The sequence below is a fragment of the Muntiacus reevesi genome, chromosome 6, assembly GCF_963930625.1.
Source record: "Muntiacus reevesi chromosome 6, mMunRee1.1, whole genome shotgun sequence".
Classification (NCBI taxonomy): domain Eukaryota; kingdom Metazoa; phylum Chordata; class Mammalia; order Artiodactyla; family Cervidae; genus Muntiacus; species Muntiacus reevesi.
This window is the reverse complement of record NC_089254.1, coordinates 108663517-108685065: the sequence shown is the minus strand read 5'-3', so window position 1 is coordinate 108685065 and position 21549 is coordinate 108663517. Positions and strand designations below refer to the sequence as shown.

General features: G+C 44.9%; 1 protein-coding gene and 1 pseudogene across 4 annotated transcripts in view; one reads left to right on the top strand and one right to left on the bottom strand.

Moving 5' to 3' along the window:
* ACTR3B (actin related protein 3B) overlaps positions 1-16983 on the bottom strand; it is a 71848-nt gene extending 54865 nt beyond the window's left edge. For all 4 annotated transcript variants that reach the window (XM_065939530.1, XM_065939531.1, XM_065939532.1 and 1 more), the window contains exon 1: positions 16827-16983. In XM_065939530.1, coding sequence (XP_065795602.1) covers positions 16827-16870 — 44 coding nt within the window. In that variant the 5' untranslated portion in view covers positions 16871-16983. The remainder of the gene's footprint in view (positions 1-16826) is intronic.
* A 2152-nt stretch (positions 16984-19135) lies between these two features.
* On the top strand, positions 19136-20517 carry LOC136170525 (high mobility group protein B1 pseudogene; annotated as a pseudogene).
* Positions 20518-21549: the final 1032 nt, after the last annotated feature.

The window sequence follows — 21549 nt, the reverse complement described above, 5'->3', positions numbered from 1 at the left end:
AACATCTACTTCTGCTTTACTGACTATGCTAACGTCTTTGTGTGGATCACAACAAACTGTGGGAAATTCTTCAAGAGATGGGAATACCAGACCACCTGACCTGCCTGTTGAGAAATCTGTATGCAGGTGAGGAAGAAACAGTTAGAACTGGACATGGAACAACAGACTGGTTCCAAATTGGGAAAGGAGCACATCAGGGCTGTATATTGTCACCCTGTTTATTTAACTTATATGCTAAGAAGACCAAAGATATTGCTTAATACATTAGACACTGTTTAATGAAGACAAAGACAAAGAAGACAAAGACATTGTTTAATCTCTCCTTTACACCTGTGTGTGTCTAACAGGGTCACTTCAGAAACAAACCAACCTTGAAACAAATACAGCTGACTCTCATAAACATAGGTTTGAACTGGGCAGGTCCACTTATAGGTGAATTTATTTTCAATAAATATACATAGAAGAGCATGTGCAAGACCTGCGTTCAAGTGGAGAGCCTATCCTTACACAAGAGTAAGATGACTGAAATTTAACACAGACTTAATAATGTGTTAGTTTTCTTACTCCTTGTGTTACTTCCAAGGAGTCACGTCATTGTACAGCATGACTGCCCGCCCCTCCGCCCCCCAGTAACTGGAGAACCTGCAGATCCGGCTATCACTACAGGCAAGTGGTGGTGTTTAAATGCAAGTGGTTCCAACTCTGTATCAGGAATTTGGCTGTAATACTGTTTGCCATAAAAATCTTTAACAATTCATTCCCCAGTGTAGAGGCTGGGCTACCAAGAAACTGTAATAGCAATTGCACTTGGCTTCCATCACACTCTGCCTCTGTGTTATCAATGCATGAACTGCACTGTAAATAAATCTGAATTTCTTCATGTTTCATTACCTTTTCATTTTTGATGTCTACTGTTAATAACAGTGTTTTATGTAATATAATATTGATGTAGGGACTGACAGATGATTCATCTTACGTACAGATGATGTACACTTAGCAATATCGATAAATACAGTACACGACTGACTATAAAGCAAGCTGAGCACTAAAGAATTAATGCTTTCGAATTGTCATGCTGGATAAGACTCCTGAGAGTCCCTTGGGCTACAAGGAGATCCAACTAGTCCATCCTAAAGGAAATCAGTCCTGAATATTCACTGGAAGGACTGATGCTGAAGCTGAAACTCCAATACTTTGGCCACCTGATGCAAAGAGCTGACTCATTAGAAAAGCCCCTGATGCTGGGAAAGATTGAGGGCAGGAGAAGGGGACGACAGAGGATGAGATGGTTGGATGGCATCACCGACTCAACAGACATGAGTTTGAGCAAGCTACAGTAGTTGGTGATGAACAGGGAAGCCTGGCGTGCTGCAGTCCATGCGGTCACAAAGAGTCGGACGCAACTGAACTGAACTGAACTGAACTGAAGGCTTCTGGTCAATGGAAGACTACTAGTAGTTAAGTTTTGGGAGAGTCAAAAAGTTATATGTAAATTTACAACTGTGCTGGGGTCGGTGCCCCTAACCGCAGTGTTGTCCAGGGGTCGGCTGTACAGAAAAATGCTAACATTTATTAAAATTAGGTGCTAAGTATCATTCATGTCTGTTATATTACTTTTTATATTTCTGAAAGGCAGCAGAGTGTATGCACTGCTTGGGGCCATGCGCTCTGGCACCAGACTGCCCGAGCTCAGACCCCAGCTCTCTCATTGGCCAAACGGGTATCTCTGTGCCTCAGTTTCTCCATCTGTAAAAGCGGGATCATAACGCAGCCCACTTCCTAGGGGTGGTGAGCTAATGCATTAAACGCGTAAACAGAAAGAGAACAAGCACAACAGCGGTGCTCTCTCTATTTTTCATCTGCCTGCTACCATTATTATGTGTGATCCAGTTCAGTTCAGTTACTCGGTCGTGTCCAACTCTTTGCGACCCCACGGACTGCAGCACGCCAGGCCTCCCTGTCCATCACCAACTCCTGGAGTTTACTCAAACTCATGTCCATTGAGTCGGTGATGCCATCCAGCCATCTCATCCTCTGTCGTCCCCTTCTCCTCCTGCCTCCAATCCCTCCCAGCATCAGGGTCTTTTCAAATGAGTCAGCTCTTCGCATCAGGTGGCCAAAGTATTGGAGTTTCAGCTTCAGCATCAGTCCTTCCAATGAATATTCAGGACTGATTTCCTTTAGGATGGACTGAAATACTTCCTATTTACATTTTTTAAAAAAAATGTTTCCAAAGCCGTTACGTTCATGTGTCCCAAACCACACCACTCAGTCTTCCTGCCGTGCCCACTCTGAACACCACAGACACACTCGTGTGTGAAGTGGAGGAGATAAAATGCACCAACGCTGACAGAGGCGTCTCATCCCCGTCTCCAGCCTGTGTGTCCTGAAACCGTGAACGGCGGCCCACCGTGGCCAAAGGCCGGGCTCCGCAGATGGACGCGGCCCTTCCGGGGCCCACGGCTCTAACATTCCACCCTCTGCGGATGATGCCGCCGCCGCGGGCCCCCCGGCACAGCTGCCAGGGTGTTGGGGTTCTGAAGTCTCCGCGCTGAGACGGCACGGCCCTCACCGGAGGCCTCTGTCAGTCACACGGGTGCCGGGCGGCAGTGACATGCCACCTGCAATGACCTCCAAACCCAGCACCAAGAGACCACTAACAGTGTGGGTACTAACCTCTCTGAGGTCTTCCCTCCTCACCTTCCTGGCAAAACGGAAACCATTAAAACAAAAACACTGGCAAAAGCACACATTACTCAGACCCCTTTGCGGTAATTCAACGTCTTTATAAATTCTTCTGTGCTAATTTTGACACAGCATCAAACACACTTGAGGCTTTCTTACTTTGAATAATCACAATGTAAGGAACGTCTTATAAGATTTTGTAAGAGACATTCAAATTTTAAATTTCAACAAAATCTTCATCAACACAGGTCCATGTGGAACCTCAGTGAGACCCTATTGATTAGAACGTTTGTACATGTAACTAACAAGTGGTCCTCCTACAATTCTCTCCCAGGAGGACAACCCAGTGTTGGACTGGCATGCCCCGGTGGAGACGATCTTACAACAGCTCAACTCCACAAAAATCACCAAGTAAAGCACAACTCTTAAAATAGGGAAGGTATTCTAGACACCATTTATGCAAAGATACATTCCCACCAGCCTGCTAGCTAGAAACCATGTGGTAGGCATATATGAGGATACTGAGAGAGGGAGGGGAGGGGAAGCACAGTCCTGGTCCTCGAAACGCTCCCCTAAATGCCCCCCGTTAGACGCAGACACGGAAAGCAAACTTATGACCATCAAAGGGGAAGGGGGAAGGAGGATAAATCAGGAGTTTGGGATTCGCAGATACACACGACTATACACAAAACAGATAAACAACAAGGCCCTACTGCATAGCATAGGGAACTATGTTCAACATCTTGTAATAATCTATAAGAGAAAAGAATCTGAAAAACAACATGTGTGTAACTGAATCACTTGGCTGTATACCAGAAACTAACAACGCTGTAGATCAACTGTGCTCCACGTGCTCAGTCGTGTCCGGCTCTCTGCGTCCCCCTGGACTATAGACCCCCCAGGCTCCTCTGTCCACGGGATTCTCCAGGCAAGAACACTGGAGTGGGTTGCCATTTCCCTCTCCAGGGGATCCTCCTGACCCAGGGATTGAACCCCGAGTCTCTCGCATCTCCTGCATCAGCAGGCAGGTTCTTTACCACTAGCACCACCTGAGAAGCCCTATAATTTCAATTTAAAAAAAGAAAAATGCCATGTAAAAATAAATAAAGTTTTAAAAACCATACAATAAAAGATGAGAATTAGGTTTTTTAAAAAAAAGGTCACCTGTCAGAAACATGATTTCAGATTGCGCTTCTCACAGTAGCATGGCCTACATTATCTGGCAGGTGAGTTTAAGATTACCTGGGAAGGCATCTGGAAAGAAAGTACCAAGACTGACTGACCGGATCACCTGGGAAGCTTCTGAAAAATGCAGATTCCCAGGGCCTGTCCCAGAGTCACAGAGAAGGCACCTGGATTTTTGTATTTTAAACATCCCCTTCCTTCCTCCCCACCACCCTCAGCCACGGTTCTGAAGAACAACCATTGCAGGAATCACTGACTCAACTATATATCACGTGCAGTCATCTCTGAATTTTTATAAAATGCAAGCTCCCCATCTTCATGCTCACATTCTAACAAAGAAAGAGACAAGAATCAGCAACTTTCCTACCAGTAGCCAGTAAGAATATACACTGGATGGAAAGATGCCATTCAGAACAGTGACAACACAGAACATTACCCCTGAGAATAAGACATATGATGGGAAGAACACTCCATATACAAGGAGACAGAGACACACCTCACTCATACAGGAAGAGTCAACAGTTTAAAAAGAAGCATCACATATTATCACTAAACTCACCTATAAATTTAATCCAAAACCATTCAAAATCTGGGCCAATACTGCAGAAGGTGGTAGTAAATTTTACTGAAATTTTACTGAAAATTACACTTAATTTTACAATTAAAAAGTTGAAGCCTCATCATAAGGAGAAGTTTCATATTATTTATCAATACTGTAAATGCATACACCATTTTATACATAGTTTAAATGGATACACCCCACTGTCCAAATAGCACATTTCTAGGAATTTACCCCACTGAAGCACTTTTACATGTATAAAAAGAAATGCACAAAAAACGTTCTATACAGCAGTGTAATAGGAAAACAACAACAAAAAATGGAAACACTCAAATGCCATCAATAGAGGATAAATTAAATAAATATATTGCCATCATTCAATAAAATGCTACACAATCATCAAAAATGAAGCAGACACGTTACTGGTCATATACACATATACTTTGAAAATAGTTGACCCAAAAAACGAATCAGTCAACAATGAAATCGGAAGGGAAATTAAAAACTACTTTGAGACAAATGACAAGAAAAACACAATCACACAATCTATGGGATGCAGCAAAAGCAGTTCTTAGGGGGAAGGTTCATAGTGAAAACAGCTGCAAGACAGTACGTATATTCACACTGCAGGGAGTTAAACGGGGCCTGGGGTGCTGGGTTCTAAGCGCAGCACTAGCTCTGGGGCTTCCGGAAGTTACGGGATCCCTCCAGCTGCAGCGTCTTCACTAGCACACGGTAATAACAAGCCCTCTGTCGTCGTTGTTTAGCTGCCCAGTCGTGTCTGACTCTTCGTGACCCCATACACTGAAGCCCACCAGGCTCTCTCTCCATGGGATTTCCCAGGCAGGAATACTGGAGTGGGTAGCCATTCCCTTCTCCAGGGACCACCCTGACTCGGGGATTGAACCAGCATCTCCTGCACTGCAGGCGGATTCTTCACCACTGAGGCACCAGGGAAGTTCAGTATCAATCCCTACCTCAGTGCTAAACATGACTGACCGTTTCTAGAAAATATCTCCTAATCCAAAAGGTGAAAGGATCTCACAGTCAGTAACTTCATTCAACTGCTGAGTATTATTTGTTGTATAGTCACCAACTGTATTTCCTCCAGGAACTGCCCGTAGATAATTTTCCTACTGGACTTTTGTGTCATCAGTTTGTGTGAACTGCTACACACCGAGGGCTCGCTGGTGGCCCAGATGGTGACGTGTCTGCCTGCAACGTGGAAGACCGGGTTCGACCTCTGGGTGGGAAGATCCCCTGGAGAAGGAAGTGGCAACCCACTCCAGTATTCCTGCCTGGAGAATCCCACGGACAGAGGAGCCTGGCGGGCTACAGGCCACGGGGTCGCAAAGAGTCGGACGCGACCAAGCGACTTCACTTCACTCCACACACCGAGGATGTAACGTTTGCCCACATATGTTACTAACTTCTCTGAATTTGCGGCTTACCCGCAATTACACATTTTCTGAAAGATAATCGTTTCAACAATTTAGATGATCAAATCTACCAACTATTTTCCCGAACAACTTCCTTTGCAGTTTCTACTCTGAAAGTCTCTCCCTACACTCATTTCCCTTCCAGTTCTGTGTACATCGATATACCCATACATGAAGAGCTATATCAGTCATGTGTACATGAAGAATTAAGATTGACAACCTTCACATTAAAAGGCTTTTTTTTTATGTTTATCTGAAAACCATCTTCGCAAAGGACAGCCAGCGTGGTGCAGCCAAGCGCCCTTCTCAACACACATAAGCCCTGCTTACAGACAGCAGTCTTCTCAAACACAGGGCCACCTTCCGAGCATCCCAGACCTGAAGCCTCTTCTCATTGGGAAATCAGGACAGACAGGAGATACAGAAGCAGAATCAAGGGCTGCACAAGGCAGGACCAAGAGTGACAACTCTGCTGCTAACCCAGTATGTCCTCACACTTCAAACTTTCAGACACTTGCACCAGGTACCTTGAGAAGTCTCGCCCCCACTCCGACACCCACCCACCCGTTTTGCCTTCCACTCTATTCTCGTGTATCCTCTGATGTCTCTGTCTGCAAACACAACACATCCTTACTCGCCACAAACATTCTAAACGGCCCTCGTGCAAAGCTTCTTCCGCTCCCCGTGTTAAAGGCCCCTCTCTGCACAGAACGGCCTGCAGTGAGGGCTGATCTGACTGCTGTCAGCTCGACGCACTTACCTACATTCCTCCTACAGCCGTGTGTCTAGAGCAGAAGGTCACAGTGTCAGCTCGACCAATTTATGTTTCAAAGCGGAAATGTCACATCTTAAAACAGCATTTTTAACACTGTATCCAGGATGGAGGTTCTTTTGTGTGAGACCCCTTATAAGGTCCAGTCTCAAATCCCAAATTCAACCAGAAGAGCTCTACCCACTCCTAAGCTGTTCTGTTTAAATTTTTAAAAAAGTGACTACCCTGCCTCAGAGCATGATTTTGATAAAACTAAACTTGTTTGATAAAACTTTTTGATAAAACTAAACAGATCTTAATGATAATGTTCTAAATAATACACACTCCACACACTGTATACTGCAGAAATTAATATATAATCATAATCAAGTCCTTCAAACATTCCTTGGGTTGTCATATAGAAAATGGTAGTTTCTGTTTATAAGACACAGTTAAATACCTAAGTTCAAATTAATTGTTTTATCTAAATCCAATAAAGAGTTTTTGTTTTTCTTTTTCTCTATTTGGTCTGTAAATTTTACATTACCCAATATATATGTCCACTTCTTCTACGTGCTAAGTCATTTCAGTCACGTCCGACTCTGTGTGACCCCATGGACTGTAGCCCACCAGGCCCCTCTGTCCATGGGATTCTCCAGGCAAGGATACCGGAATGGGCTGCTGTGCCCTCCTCCGGGGATCTTCCTGACCCAGGGATGAACCCACACCTCTTATGTCTCCAGCATCGGCAGGTGGGTTCTTTACCACTAGCACTGCCTTTGCTCCACGTCTGATAAATATAAGATCGGACATGTGGCCTCTTTATGGGTTTGGGGCATTATCAAGTGAATTCTGACTTCCACGGTAAAACGGTAGACTAAACACGTGATCCAATTCACTCTGTCCCAAAGCCCCACTAAAACCAAAACAAAATGATTCTCTCTAAGATGCAGAAACCACAACAAAAGGGAGAAAAGAAGAGGCGGCAACTGCAGGAATCTGGGCCTGGACGGCTAAGGATCAGCGCTAACTGCCCTGGGGACGTCCGAAAACTGGTGGTGGGCAAAGCTGAGACCCGGCCCCACACACCCGGGACCCTGAAGCAAGGCCCCGTGACAGGCAGCCGCACGGGCCTGAGGATCCAGGACCGAAGGGCCCAAAACACGGGCCAAGATGAGCGTGCCCCCACCCCGCACCAGGGCGGCTGCTCCCCCCGACCCCCGCGTCCCCACAAGCTGACTCTGGGAGTGCAGAGCGAGGCTTGGAGCGTGAAGCAAGGTCACCGGCCTGGGCGAGTCCAGGAACCACTCTGAGAATTACCCCACTGAACACGGACAGCCCTGACAGCTGAGACGGGCTCGCCCATGGCCTCCCCGCTCCCAGCCCGGCTCTCAGAGCACAGACCCGGCCCCCAGGCAGAGGGTCAGAAGTGCACTCTCAGCGGAAAGTGACCAGCCCAAGAGGAAAGGCCCGGAGACCGTTAAGACAGAAGCTATTCCAACAACAATCCACCTGTGGTGGTGGTGGCTTAGTTGGCAAGTCGTGTCCAACTCTTGCAATCCCATGGACTGTAGCCCACCAGGCTCCTCTGTCCATGGGCTTCTCCAAGCAAGAAGACTGGACTGGGTTGCCATTTCCCTTCTCCGGGGATCTTCCCGAACAAGGAATCGAACCCGGGTCTCCTGCATTAGCAAGGCAGATGATTTACCAACTGAGCTATAAGGGAAGCCACCTGTATCACCCGCCAAATCTACAGACCTGATCTATTCCACAAGGCAGGACTTGCCTGGTGGTGCAGTGGGTAAGAGCCGGCCTGCCAATGCCGGGGACACAGGTTCGATACCTGGCCCGGGAAGATTCCACAAGCTGTGGAGCAACTAAAACCTGTGCCATAACTACCAGGCTCACAGGCTCAGTGCCGAGAGTCTGTGCTCCGCAACAGGAGAAGCCACTGCAAGGAGAAGCCCTCACACCGCACGAGAGAGCAGCCCCACAGCAACGAAGACCCAGCGCAACCAAAATTAAATATGTGAAATTCTTAATCAATTAAAAAAAAGGCAGCAGCAACTTTCATAGAACAAGAAGAAATAAACAAGAAACACACTAAAGACAGGAACGCCTAACACATCATTCTCAGTTACAGACGGAGTAAGTGGACCCTGAAGCTGGGAAAGATTGAAGGCAGGAGGAGAAGGGGATGACAGAGGATGAGATGGTTGGATGGCATCCCTGATGCAATGGACACGAGTTTGAGCAAGCTCCAGGAGTTGGTGATGGACAGGGAGGCCTGGCGTGCTGCAGTCCATGGGGTCGCAAAGAGTCAGACACGGCTGAGCGACTGAACTGAAGTGGACAAAAATAAGCAGAAGACCTCAATAACAGCATTAATTAGATAGCTCATACAGATATACTCAGAACTCAGAACACACCCACAGGGAATATACCTCTTCAGAAATACACAGAGAACATTCACAAAACTGCCCATATCTCGGACTCAGTGAAGTCTAAAGAAGAAAATATAAACAGCACTCTGACCATAATGTAATTAAACTAGAATTAAAAACAAAATTTGAAAAGGCCCTTCTACTTGAAAATTTTCAAACATACTAGTATAGAAATACTGAGTTAAGAGGGAAATTCAAAAGAAAAACATAAAAATTTCTTGAAAATGCTAACGATAAACCATACCCAAATCCCAGTAAGGGATACATACAGTTAAAGCTGGGGACTCTCCTGGCGATCCAGTGCTAAGAGTTTGCCTTCCAATGCAGGAGGTGCGGGCTCCATGCCTGGTCAGGAAGCTAGGCGATTCAGTGCTAAGAGTTTGCCTTCCAATGCAGGGGGTGCGGGCTCCATGCCTGGTCAGGGAGCTAAGATCCTACAAACCTCCCAGTCAAAACACCGAAAGGAGAAACAGACACAATACTGTAACAAAATCAACACTTTAAAAGTGGTTCACATCCAAAAGAAATCTTAAAAAAAGAGGTAATAGCCAAATTTTCACAGTATCAAATTCTTTTCAATACAAAGGGAAAATTAAAATGAATTTAATATCCAACCCCAAAAAAAAAGGAAAGCAGAGGAGATAAAACTAGAAATAAATGAGTCAAAAAACAGAAAAATAATAGAATAAGTGAACCCCAAAGCTTATTCTTAAAAAAAAAAAACCCCACAAAACAGCCGTATTATTAGGTAAGTCCTGAAGAAAAAAGGTGAAGGCAAGATAGATAAATTTGAGTGACAAAGGGAAAACATAACCATAAAAACAGAGATTTTTAAAAATCATGGCTACTATATACATAAATTTGAAAAATTTAGATAAAACAGAATTGTTTTTAGACAAATATAACACAACCAAAATTGATTCGACTCAAGATGGGGCATCGTTAGATGCCTCATAAGAAATACAAGGAGAAGCAGTGAAATCCTACCAAGACCTTAAAACTCAGATAATCCCAAAATTACTTAGACTACCCCAGAGCACAGAAAAAGAAAGAAAACTTCTTCCTTTGTTTCACAAAGACAGTGTAACACTGATCCCACACTCTGACAAAGAACGCACCAGAAAACTAAACTATAACTCATACTAAGTCCCGATGCGAAAACCTAAAAGAAGCAGTAGCAGAATCTACCTACACATCAAAAGCAAGGCATCACGATCAAGTGGGGATTATTACAGAATGCAGGAATGCTTCGACATCAGGAAATCCACTATGAGAACCAACAAAGAAAACCACACGTCCCATTTATGACAAAGAAATCATGTAACATGCAACACGCATTCATGTTTTAACATCCAAAACACAGCAGTTGACAGACACTTCTTAACATATTTGGATAGCTTTCTTAAAAACAGCAAAGCGTCTGCCTACAATGCAGGAGATCCTGGTTCGATCCCTGAGTTGGGAAGATCCCCTGGAGAAGGAAATGGCAACCAACTTCAGTATTCTTGAGTGGAGAATCCCATGAATGGAGGAGCCTGGTGGGCTACAATCCACTGGGTCACAAAGAGTCGGACACGACTGAGCAACTTCACTTTATATATATAGACACAAACAGCAGCCCAAAAGCCTGCATCTTACTTATTTTAGAAACACCAGAAATTATTCCACTAAAATAAGAACAAAAGGATAATGCCCACTAACTCCACTCCTAGTTAACACTATTTGGAGGCAATGGCCACTGCAGCATGTCAGAAAAAAAAAAAGTAAGTAGAGCTCCTAAAAATGGAAAGGGAAAACGATCTCTATTTGCCCGTGACAAAATTCTCTATATGGAAAACCCTAAAGATGAGGGGAAAAAATTCATTCAAACAACAAAAATCATTTAGCAATTTAGTAAAGAAGCAGATTATAAAATTAACACAAAATAAATGCCTTTAATATAGTGAAGAAAAACAGAAAATAGAATGGAAGAGAAAATGTTGTTTACAATAGCCAAAAAGAAAACCACATGACTAGGTGATTAACAAGAAAGCTACCTGAGGTAAACACAATATTCCTACAAGACAGAAAACAGACCTGAACTGATGGAAAGAATACACCATATTCTCTGGCGGGAAGACAGTATCATAAATGGAACAGTCCTCATTAGCATACGAGTTTAATGCAGTCCAAATCAAAATACCATCAGCAGCTTTCCCCCAGAACTAAAAAGAGAAGAAACTGCATGTAAAGTCCACTTGGAGAAATAATAAGGAAGAATAGACTGGAAGACACTTGTTACAAAATGAGGTGGAGAACCTTCCCTGGTGCTCCCAAGGCAGGGGGCCTGGGTTCCACTCCTGTGCAGGGAGCATCCCACATGCTCCAAACGACCCCAAGCGAAGCAACTAGGACCCAGCATGGCCACATAAATAAAGTTTAAAAAAAAAAAAAAAAGATGAGGTGGATACATGTATATGTACGGTTGAGTCCCTTCCCTGTTCACCTGAATCTGCCGCAACACTGTTAGTTGGCTAGACCTCAACACAAAATACAAAGTTCAAAAAAAAAAAAAGACTAAAAAGCCCAAACAATATTATCTGACAATAATAATTTTTTCCAGTGAACACAATGATTTATTTCTCTGGATGATTTACTATCAAATAAAGTAAGAGTCATTCATACTCTTAAAAATGAGGTGGCGGGGACACCAACCTCATCAGATATGAAGTCATAAAGCCTCAGGAGTTAAACTCAGCGATGTTGCCATACAAGCAGACAGGTTCAGGCACCCAAAATGAATCCAGAAATAAACAATTGCATAGATAAATGCAGTACGCAATAAAAGCGGTATTTTCAAGCAGCGTTTTGTTATGCTTTTTGTGTTTCATAAATGAGGCTGAGATAATCGGGACATCCAGAAGGAAAGAAGACAGAACTGGCTCCAACTAGGCCATCCTCATACCCCATCCCAGGATAAATTTCAAGTGGAACAGAGATTTACATAAAATCTGGGAATGGGGAGGGGGAACACCCATCTTAACTATGATTCAAAATCCAACAACAATAAGGAAAAGATAAATAAACCTACTGCTTTAAAAAAAAGTCTTTGCATGGCAAAAGACAAATGATACCTAGATAAGGAAAATGCGTTTGCAGCTTGTATCACAAAGGGCTGATGCCTCCATGTGCAGGAAAGAGGCCTCGGACTGCTCTCCCTACCAAGGTGAAGGTTTGCTTGTAAGCTTGGCCTCTGGCTGGCATCTGGGAACTTAAGATTTCAGGAGGGCTCCCACCATGCCCCAAATACAGTGTATGCTGAACACCTGCTTTCCTTCTGGGGCTGAATTCCGGTCTGTGCCAGGCGGAAGGTGCACGACCAGCCCAAGAGAAACTCTGGGCGCTGACTGTCTACGGAGCTTCCCCAGTGAACACGGACTCACATGCCTGTCACACTGGACGTCAGTGACTCCACTGGGAAAAGATGCCCACGGCTGACTCCCCCAGACTCCGCCCCACGCGCCTTTCCTCTTGGCTGTTTTTACCTTTCCACTGCCATCCTGGGATTGTTCCCAGCAAATCTGTGACCCTGGGGGTGGCCTGTGGGACCCTCAACACACCCTAATCCACAAGGAGCTTCCAAAAAATAAAGCAGCAAAAGGCCGAAGGGCCGCAGAAAAACGGGCTAGAGAAATGAAGACAGAAAACGGAAATGCAGATGCCACTTCATCACGTGGAAAGATGCTCATCTTCCCACATAATAAGAAATTCAAATTAAAACGATATCATTTCCCACCTTCCAGATTGGTGAAAAGAAAAAAAGTTCTTTAACTCGGCAATTACAGAGATGAGCCTGTAAGAAGACGTAAGCACTGTCACAGGTCACTGGGGAAGACACACACGCCGGGGTGGGATCTGACACGATTCAGCCAAAGTACCTTATGACTCAGAAGTCCCACTTCTAGAAACCTGTCTCAGAGATGCTCCAGCAAAAAAAGAAAAGAAAAGAAAATGCAAAAAAAGACGAATGCCCAGCACTGACTACACTGCAGCCTTTTGATAAAATGCTCAAAAATGGATGGGGACATGTCTCAAGACAACCAGGAACAGCCTGAATGGGGCTTCCACTACTGGACAGCTGAAGCATGAAAACAAGGAATGGCAGTAAGAAATCATAAACCAGTGAATGTAGTAACAATCACATAAGTAACTCTGAAAAGCGTAACCCATACAGATGATAAGTAAAAGGGAGCTACTGGAAAGTGCACCCTTTTTGTAAAATGTTAACTAATAAATACACACACACACACACACACACACACACACACACACACACATTTTGCAACCATCGCTGTAACCATCAATTAGAACAAGAATACCACCAATGGATACTAAAACTAATGGGTGAAAAGTGTTAAGGCAGAACAGGGTATTTACACAATCTCGTAACCTCTCTCCACAAAAGACATGAATTACAAAGAGGAAAACGGTAACCACACAGTGAGAAATCTAGTGGACGGCACTATATCCAATGATCCAAGTGAACTTCATCGGCTGTCTTAAGCCTCCTGATAAGAGGAGTAAGTTCTAGGGACATGGCGGACAGCACAGAGATGATATTAGTAGCACTGAATTGTTATATACTTGAAAGTTGCCAAGACAAGTGGATCTTACATGTTCTCCCCACATAATTACAATGAGACAGGATGGAGGTGTCAGTAATGCAATATAATATTCATTCTGCAATATACAAACCCACCAAACCAGCACACTGTAACCTTAAACTTATGCAACATAATATGTCAGTTACTTCTCAATAAAGCTGGTGGTGGGGAGGGGGCGGGGAGCTTCTGATCTGATGCACGAAGAAGCTCTGACATAACTTCTCTGGTACCCCTGACAAAAACACATTCCGTGACTACTGTAAGGAAACACCAGACAAGTGTAAACTGAGGAGCATGATCCGTAACAACTGGCTGCCAAAAATACCAACGTCCTGAAAGGCAGAAAAAGGCTGAGGAGCTGGCCCAGGGAAACGAGACTAAAAAGACACGATGACAAGCAAACACGGTGTGCGGTGCCGAATGAGGGCGGAGGGCTGAGCGTCCAGAGACACACGGGGACCACTCGCGGGATCCAGACCGCAGGGCAGGTGACACTACGGCATAAACGCTACATCTTCTGGTTCTGATCACTGGGCTGTGATTAGATGTTCTCATAAAGGATACACTGAAGTACCCCGGTGTAAACAGCAGGATGGCTGCAACTCACAAACAGTTCAGAAAGATAATAACGTGTAAAGTATACTGAGAACAATAAAAGCAAATGTTAGTAGTTAGAATGCTGGATGGAGACTATATAGCATTTTTTTTGGTACTCTTCTTGCAGCTTTTCAGTAGATTTGAAATTTCTCAAAAAAAGTTTAAAGAACACAAAAATCTTCAAAAATACAAGTTCAGTTAGGAAAAGTCAGGCTAGTACTATTCCCTGAACACTCTGGAGCCCCGTAACTCACTTAAGTGGATGACGCTTCGTCTCTAGAGCAGGCAGAGCCGTGGTCCATGTCATCCCAGCCCCCAGAACACCTGAGTCCACCAAGCTGGTCTCAGGGTTTATTAGATGAGGCCAGGCTCCCAGGATGAAATTTATTTATTTTAAAAAAGCACCATTTAGTGTACTGTCTTCTCAATCATAAATGCCCACTATGTATAATTCAATGTGAATTTTTCTTTTAAAATGCAGTACTAGAAAAAGCTTTTTCACCTGAGAAACAGGTATTTCTCTTCTTCCCTGATGACAGGCATTACATAACTGAGGATGACTCTCGTCATCTTGTCATACAGGAAGGCCAAGCTTGAGGCCAAACCAGCTGCTCAATACTGGCCTACAGTTTAAGGTGATTTTCCAGGCCCATTCTTTTCTCTGGTCCTAGTTATTTTTATCTGCATTTTATCCCTTTTGATCCTATTTTGAGGCAAAGGTCAATGCAAAATCACTAGGGTCTGCAGGACACATAAGAAGCAGTAATATGCTTAAATAAACTTGGGCTCTTCCAGGCTGCTTCTCCTGGCCACACACCAGACACTGCAAATTCATGACTGACCATCCCTGTTTCCACAACAGACTATGTCCATGTGAAACCCCCTGGGAGGATTCCCGGCCACTATTTCTAAGTCCGGACACAAAACCTACAACAGCCTCAAGACGATAACATAACTTGGGGCCATAAAACAAAGATATCCTGAAGTCACACCGCCACGTGAGATACCACCTACCTCAAACGGTCATGACTGAGCACCACACTTTTGATATTTATAGCAAGAATGATGAGTAAGGCTCCCAGCTTACTAACATTAAAGTTATGACAAACCCTGTGGGCACATTTTATGGCTTCTGCCAAGAAATGCTTTTATTTCAACAGTTTTATGAGACCAAAACCACAAAAACCTCACATGTAAATGTGGGGATGAAAGATTCTTTGACCAGCTGCCTTCTCTCCTGATACAACCAGACCTCAGGTGGGTGTGGGGTGAACACTAGATGGTGGGAGAAGGGGAAGCTTAAGGAAGCCAGTACCTGCGGGGGGGTGTTCGTATCAACACTGTTTTTGGCTCGGGTTTTGGGTAGCAAAACAACTACTGAAATAAAGAGCCCCAAAACTTCTGGTACAATGTGTATCTCTGAAAGGAAAATTAATACATGCAAAGAGGCAGTTTTTCTCCAGCTTGTAACCACTCCTTTTCCTGCAGCAAAAGGAAAGAACAATCCGTAGGAGATGGACTGTAGCAAATTAAGGGAGACACCCCCACAAGGTTGTCAAGGCAACTAAACCAAGTGCATTTCTCCACAGAGAAGAATCAAGACTAAGCTGAACGTGGGGTGGAATACTCTGTGGCAAAAAATGACTGAAATCCCATCTTGAAAAATCTTTTTAAGAGGCTAAACTTACTTCCAGGCTATTTTATTAAGCACTTCACCTACAGTGCAAGCAGGCAAGCTTGAATTTCTAAACCAAAAGCTAAATGGATTCAGCGAGCACCTTCCTAAAAATGAGCCGAGCCTGGGCCACTAGAAAGGACCGGGAGATTTCCGAAGGGTCTCTTTCCGAAGTGGCATATCTCAACATCAAAAGAAGCAATCACGGCCCACAAGTAACGGGGTTGGGGGGAGAGATTAAAACTATACTACCACTAACAGCCTTTCCTACATTTTAGATTTTTCTGTTTTTCAAAATGGAGTCTTTTTTAACATTCTTAAGTGCAAAGGTAACTCTAGGCAAACTAAAGCAAGACCTTAGCCTGACTGAGCCATTCAATACTGGAAGAGGACAGAGTGGGCTGCAAAAAAAAAAAAAAATTTTTTAAAGATGTCAACTTGGGAGACGGGTGTAAAAACCTCCCACAAGTAAGTGATAAAGAAACCCTATCAGCGAGGAGAAATGGCATGCGCTTGGGGACCCAGGACGAGGGCCACTTTTGAATTAGAAGGCAGGGGCGCCGAGAGGCAGGCGGAAGGCGAGGGGACGGCAGCGGGGTGCGCAGCCGGCAGCCCAGGAGGCGGAGGGGTCCCGGGGAGGCCCGGCCGAGCGCGGGGAGGAGGCCGGGAGGCCACGTCTCCCCTCGGCTCCCTCCCCAGCAAGGTGAGCGAGTCAGGGGGCCCTGGACAGGTGAGGGCCGACACCCGAGCCCGGGCCCGGAGCGCCCCAGGTGAGACCGGGGGGCCGGGCCGCGGGGCAGGCAGGCGCCCGGCGCGCCGGGGCCGGAGCGGGCGCCCGCGGCTCTTACCCGGTGCCGCAGTCCACCACGCAGGGAGGCAGGGAGCCCGCCATGCTCGGCCCACGCGGCCGGCCCAGGAGGCTCCCCCGATCGCCGGCCCGCTCGCCGCCCCGCGCTGCCGCCGGGCTCCCGGGAGCCTCCGCAGCGCCGCCGCCGGGAGCCCGGATGCTCTCAGCCGGCCCACGTGACGCCCCGCCCACACCCCCGCCTGACCAATCACGGCGCGGACACGCCTGTCCCCGCCCCTCCCGCCCGCCATCTTTAGTGCTGGCAGCGGGGCCTCGTTGTTCGTACGTCCCAGCTTGCTGCGGGAGAGGTTGTGAGCTCTTCTAACCGACAGGTGGACTTGACCCCGAAGCCTGACTCTTCATGTTTTAAAGCGTCCGCTCAGATGTCACCTTCTCAGGAAAGTTGTCCCTGCTCATCTGCTAGGTGGCCCCTCCCCCCCCCCCTGCACCTTACTCACTATCTCAACAATCTATTGCTTTGCTTCACAACATTTGGAGCAAATTTATACCGTGTATATATATTTATTTGTACTCCTATGGCGGGCTATAGGCTCCGCTAGATACGACTCCTGAATGTCTTACCATTGATGACAAGGATGCGCAGCACAGTATCTGGTGCATTCATGGGAAACACCCAAATGTTTTCTGAATAAAGAAAAAAAAACTTGACGTTAGAATTTTTACACCTGTCAGAACACTGCATGCTTTCCTCTATAGAAGAAGAACCCGTGCAACAAATGCACGGACAGCTTTAAGGAGCGATTGACCTTCAATCAGGTTAACACTACACCAGGATCATTATGGAACATGTCCTCAAGTGTCAAAGGTGGAGTGATGTCCGAAAGATCTTCCTGGAACCCAGACCAAAGTAGGCACCACTGACCAACTTCTGAAGGTAGCCAAGGTCCCACTTGCTTCCTCCTCCCTCCCTATCATATATTCCTGACCTTACTTTTTAGGACTCTTCTGGAGACGTAGTTCCATGCAGTTTAACTGGTATTAAAAGCGTTTTTAAACTGTTTCCCCCTAAGAGAAGTAGTGGTAGATTACTTGATCACTTTAGACAACCCATGATGATTCCTTTTTTTTTTCCTTAACCTATTCAGGTCAAATAAGGCCCAGTTCTAGAAAATTTTCGAGGGACCTAGAAAGAGAAGTAGAAGGTGGGAAGGAAAGAAAGGTGAGGAGTGTGGAGGAAAGCCTGTATAGGATCCCGAGGCTGGGGGCAAAGGCTCACTTGCCTCCTTCGTGTTTTGCCAAGGCCCTGGCCAACACTCCTGTTCCAGGCCCTCATCAGAAGGCTGTGGATAAACTAGATTGCAGACAGTCAGCACTGTCACCTCTTTCTTTTACTTAACACATATTTATCAAGTGCCTACTATGGGACAGGCCTTGCATTAGATGGGGCATGAAACAGTAAGTGGGACATTCGCAGTCTTGGCCCCGAAGACTTTATTTTCTTAATATTTATTTATTTACTTACTTGACTGCACCGGGTCTTCACTGTAGCATGCAGGATCTTTACTTGCACAGAGTTTTAGACCCTGGACCACCAGGGATGTCCCTCTGCCCCCAAGACCTTAGAGCCTTGTGAGAGAGAGCAACAGTAAACAGGCAATTGCAATACAGTGTCATCCGAGGTGGGGCAAGACCAAGGTGCACAGAACGCTGTTAACAGGCCGCCTAGGGGCTTCCCAGGGGGCTCAGTGGTAAAGAACTGCCCGCCAGTGCAGGAGACACGGGATCCATCCTCGATCTGAGAAGATGCCACACACCTCAGAGCAACTGAGCCCGTGTACCACGACGACTGAGCCTGTGCTTCAGTCCAGGAGCCGCGGCTACTGAGCCCACGTGGCACAAGAGAAGCCCCCACGGTGAGCAGCCTGAACACCACAACCAGGCGTAACCCTTGCCCTCCACGACTGGAGAAAAGCCCTCACAGCAAAGAAGACACAGCACGCCAAAATAAATAAACGTTAAAAAATAACAGGGCACCTACACCTGTCTTAGGAGTCAGTGAAGCCATCTCAGGGCAACGGTGCCTAAGCTGAAACCCAGAGGGTGGGTGGAGAAATACTCCATGGTGGAGAGGGTGGGGCGGGACAGTGTTTCTGGGACGAGGAGGCCAGAGGACCTCAAGACTCATAGACCGCCCTGCCATCTTCACCAGGGAGGAAACCTTAGTGGGATTTGGAGCTGGCTAGTAATAAAGGTGGTCCGTTTTCTGGGAGTGTCCCTTCTGCAAAGGACTTACTGGAAATGGCACCGAAGGCCAGTTGCTGGTAGCAAGCAAAAGACTTCCTGGCAGTACATTGAGCGCCATAGAGACAGCGCCGGGGCAAGTGAGAGCCGGACGGGCACTGGGCGACTCTGTGCCTCGCGGAGGATAAATAATTAAACATGGGCAAAGGAGATCCTAAGAAGCCAAGAGGCAAAATGTCATCATATGCATTCTTTGTGCAAACTTGCCGGGAGGAGTACAAGAAGAAGCACCCAGATGCTTCAATCAACTTCTCAGAGTTTTCTAAGAAGTGCTCAGAGAGGTGGAAGACCATGTCTGCTAAAGAGAAAGGAAAATTTGAAGACATGGCAAAGGCGGACAAGGCCCGTTATGAAAGAGAAATGAAAACTTATATCCCTCCTAAAGGGGAAACAAAAAAGAAGTTCAAGGATCCCAATGCACCCAAGAGGCCTCCTTCGGCCTTTTTCTTGTTTTGTTCTGAGTATCGTCCAAAAATCAAAGGCGAACATCCTGGCCTGTCTATTGGTGATGTTGCAAAGAAACTGGGAGAGATGTGGAATAACACTGCTGTGGATGACAAGCAGCCTTATGAGAAGAAGGCTGCTAAGCTGAAGGAAAAGTATGAAAAGGATATTGCTGCATACCAAGCTAAAGGGAAGCCTGATGCAGCAAAAAAGGGAGTTGTTAAGGCTGAAAAAAGCAAGAAAAAGAAGGAAGAGGAGGAAGATGAGGAAGATGAAGAGGATGAGGAGGAGGAAGAAGATGAAGAGGATGAGGAGGAGGAAGAAGGTGATGATGAATAAGTTGGTTCTAGCGCAGTTTTTTTTTCTTGTCTATAAAGCATTTAACCCCCCTGTATACAACTCACTCCTTTTAAAGAAAAAAAATTGAAATATAAGGCTGTGTAAGATTTGTTTTTAAACTGTACAGTGTCTTTTTTTGTATAGTTAACACACTACCGAATGTGCCTTTAGGTAGCCCTGTCCTGGTGGTATTTTCAATAGCCACTAACCTTGCCTGGTACAGTATGGGGGTTGTAAATTGGCATGGAAATTTAAAGCAGGTTCTTGTTGGTGCACAGCACAGATTAGTTATATATGGGGATGGTAGTTTTTTCATCCTCAGTTGTCTCCGATGCAACTTATACGAATAATTGTTGTTCTGTTAACTGAATACCACTCTATAATTGCAAAAGAAAAAGAAAAAAAGTCGCAGCTGTTTTGTTGACATTCTGAATGCTTCTAAGTAAATACAATTTTTCTTATTAGTATTGTTGTCCTTTTCATAGGTCTGAAAATTTTTCTTAAGGGGAAGCTAGTCTTTTGCTTTTGCCCATTTTGGATCACACGAATTATTACACTATTTATCTTTCATATAGTTAGCTGATAATAAAAAGCTTTTGTCTGCGCACCCTGCATACCCATGATGAGGGTAATAAAAGTTGAATTGAGACAGTTTTCGTCCATAACTGAAACTTAAATCTTGACCAGTTGATAGCGGATTTCACATAGCCCAGTTACATTTACCAAGTGAAGAGTAACCAATCTACTCACAGCACGGGATTATTAGAATCAAACATTTTGAAAGTCTGTCCTTGAAGGACTAATAGAAAAGTATGTTCTAATCTTTACATGAGGACTCTACACTCTTTAACTCCCATTACCATGTAATGGCAGTTATATTTGCAGTTCCCACGTTAAAGACCCGAGAATGTATCCCCAAAAGCGTGAGCATAAAATACAAGACTGCCATATTGGTTTTTTGTCTTATGATTGTCCCAGCAAAGGCTCTGGGAAAAAAGTGCTGGCTGTAGATGTCTTCTCCTGTTTATCCAAGTAGAGATTGTTTAGGAAACTTGAGACCCTTGGTTAAAGGTATTTTTAATTAATTGGGCCAACTTTTAAAGTTATATACCACATTTTAAATCAGGTATATATCTTCCTGTATTATGGTTTACCCCTTTATAAATTAAGTAGACAAGGGAGGAAGACGCTTTGTATCTCAGTATGAATTAACTGATTTATTTGAATTTGACTTTTACAAAACTCCAGCTCATTCATTAGGGTCATATGTTTATCTGCTTAGCAGTTATAGGGAACAATTTGGCAATTTTGTGGTTTTTGAGATTATTGTTCTCTTAAAGTGCCAGTGTTTTAAAATAGCGTTCTTGTAATTTTACACACTTTTGTGATGGAGTGCTGTTTTGTTATATAATTTTGACTTGGATTCTTTCCATTTGCATTTGTTTATGTAATTTCAGGAGGAATACTGAACATCTGAGTCCTGGATGATACTAGTAAACTAATAATTGCAGAGGTTTTAAATATTAAAAAAAAAAAAAAAGACTTCCTGACTTCAAATGTGTCCTCTCGAGCCCACTAACTCTTGATGTTTGAGTGAAGGCGTTTTCGAATGCAGGGAACAGAGACCTCTTAAGGGGGCACAGGAACAAATTTTATTATTGCATATAAAAAAAAATCCA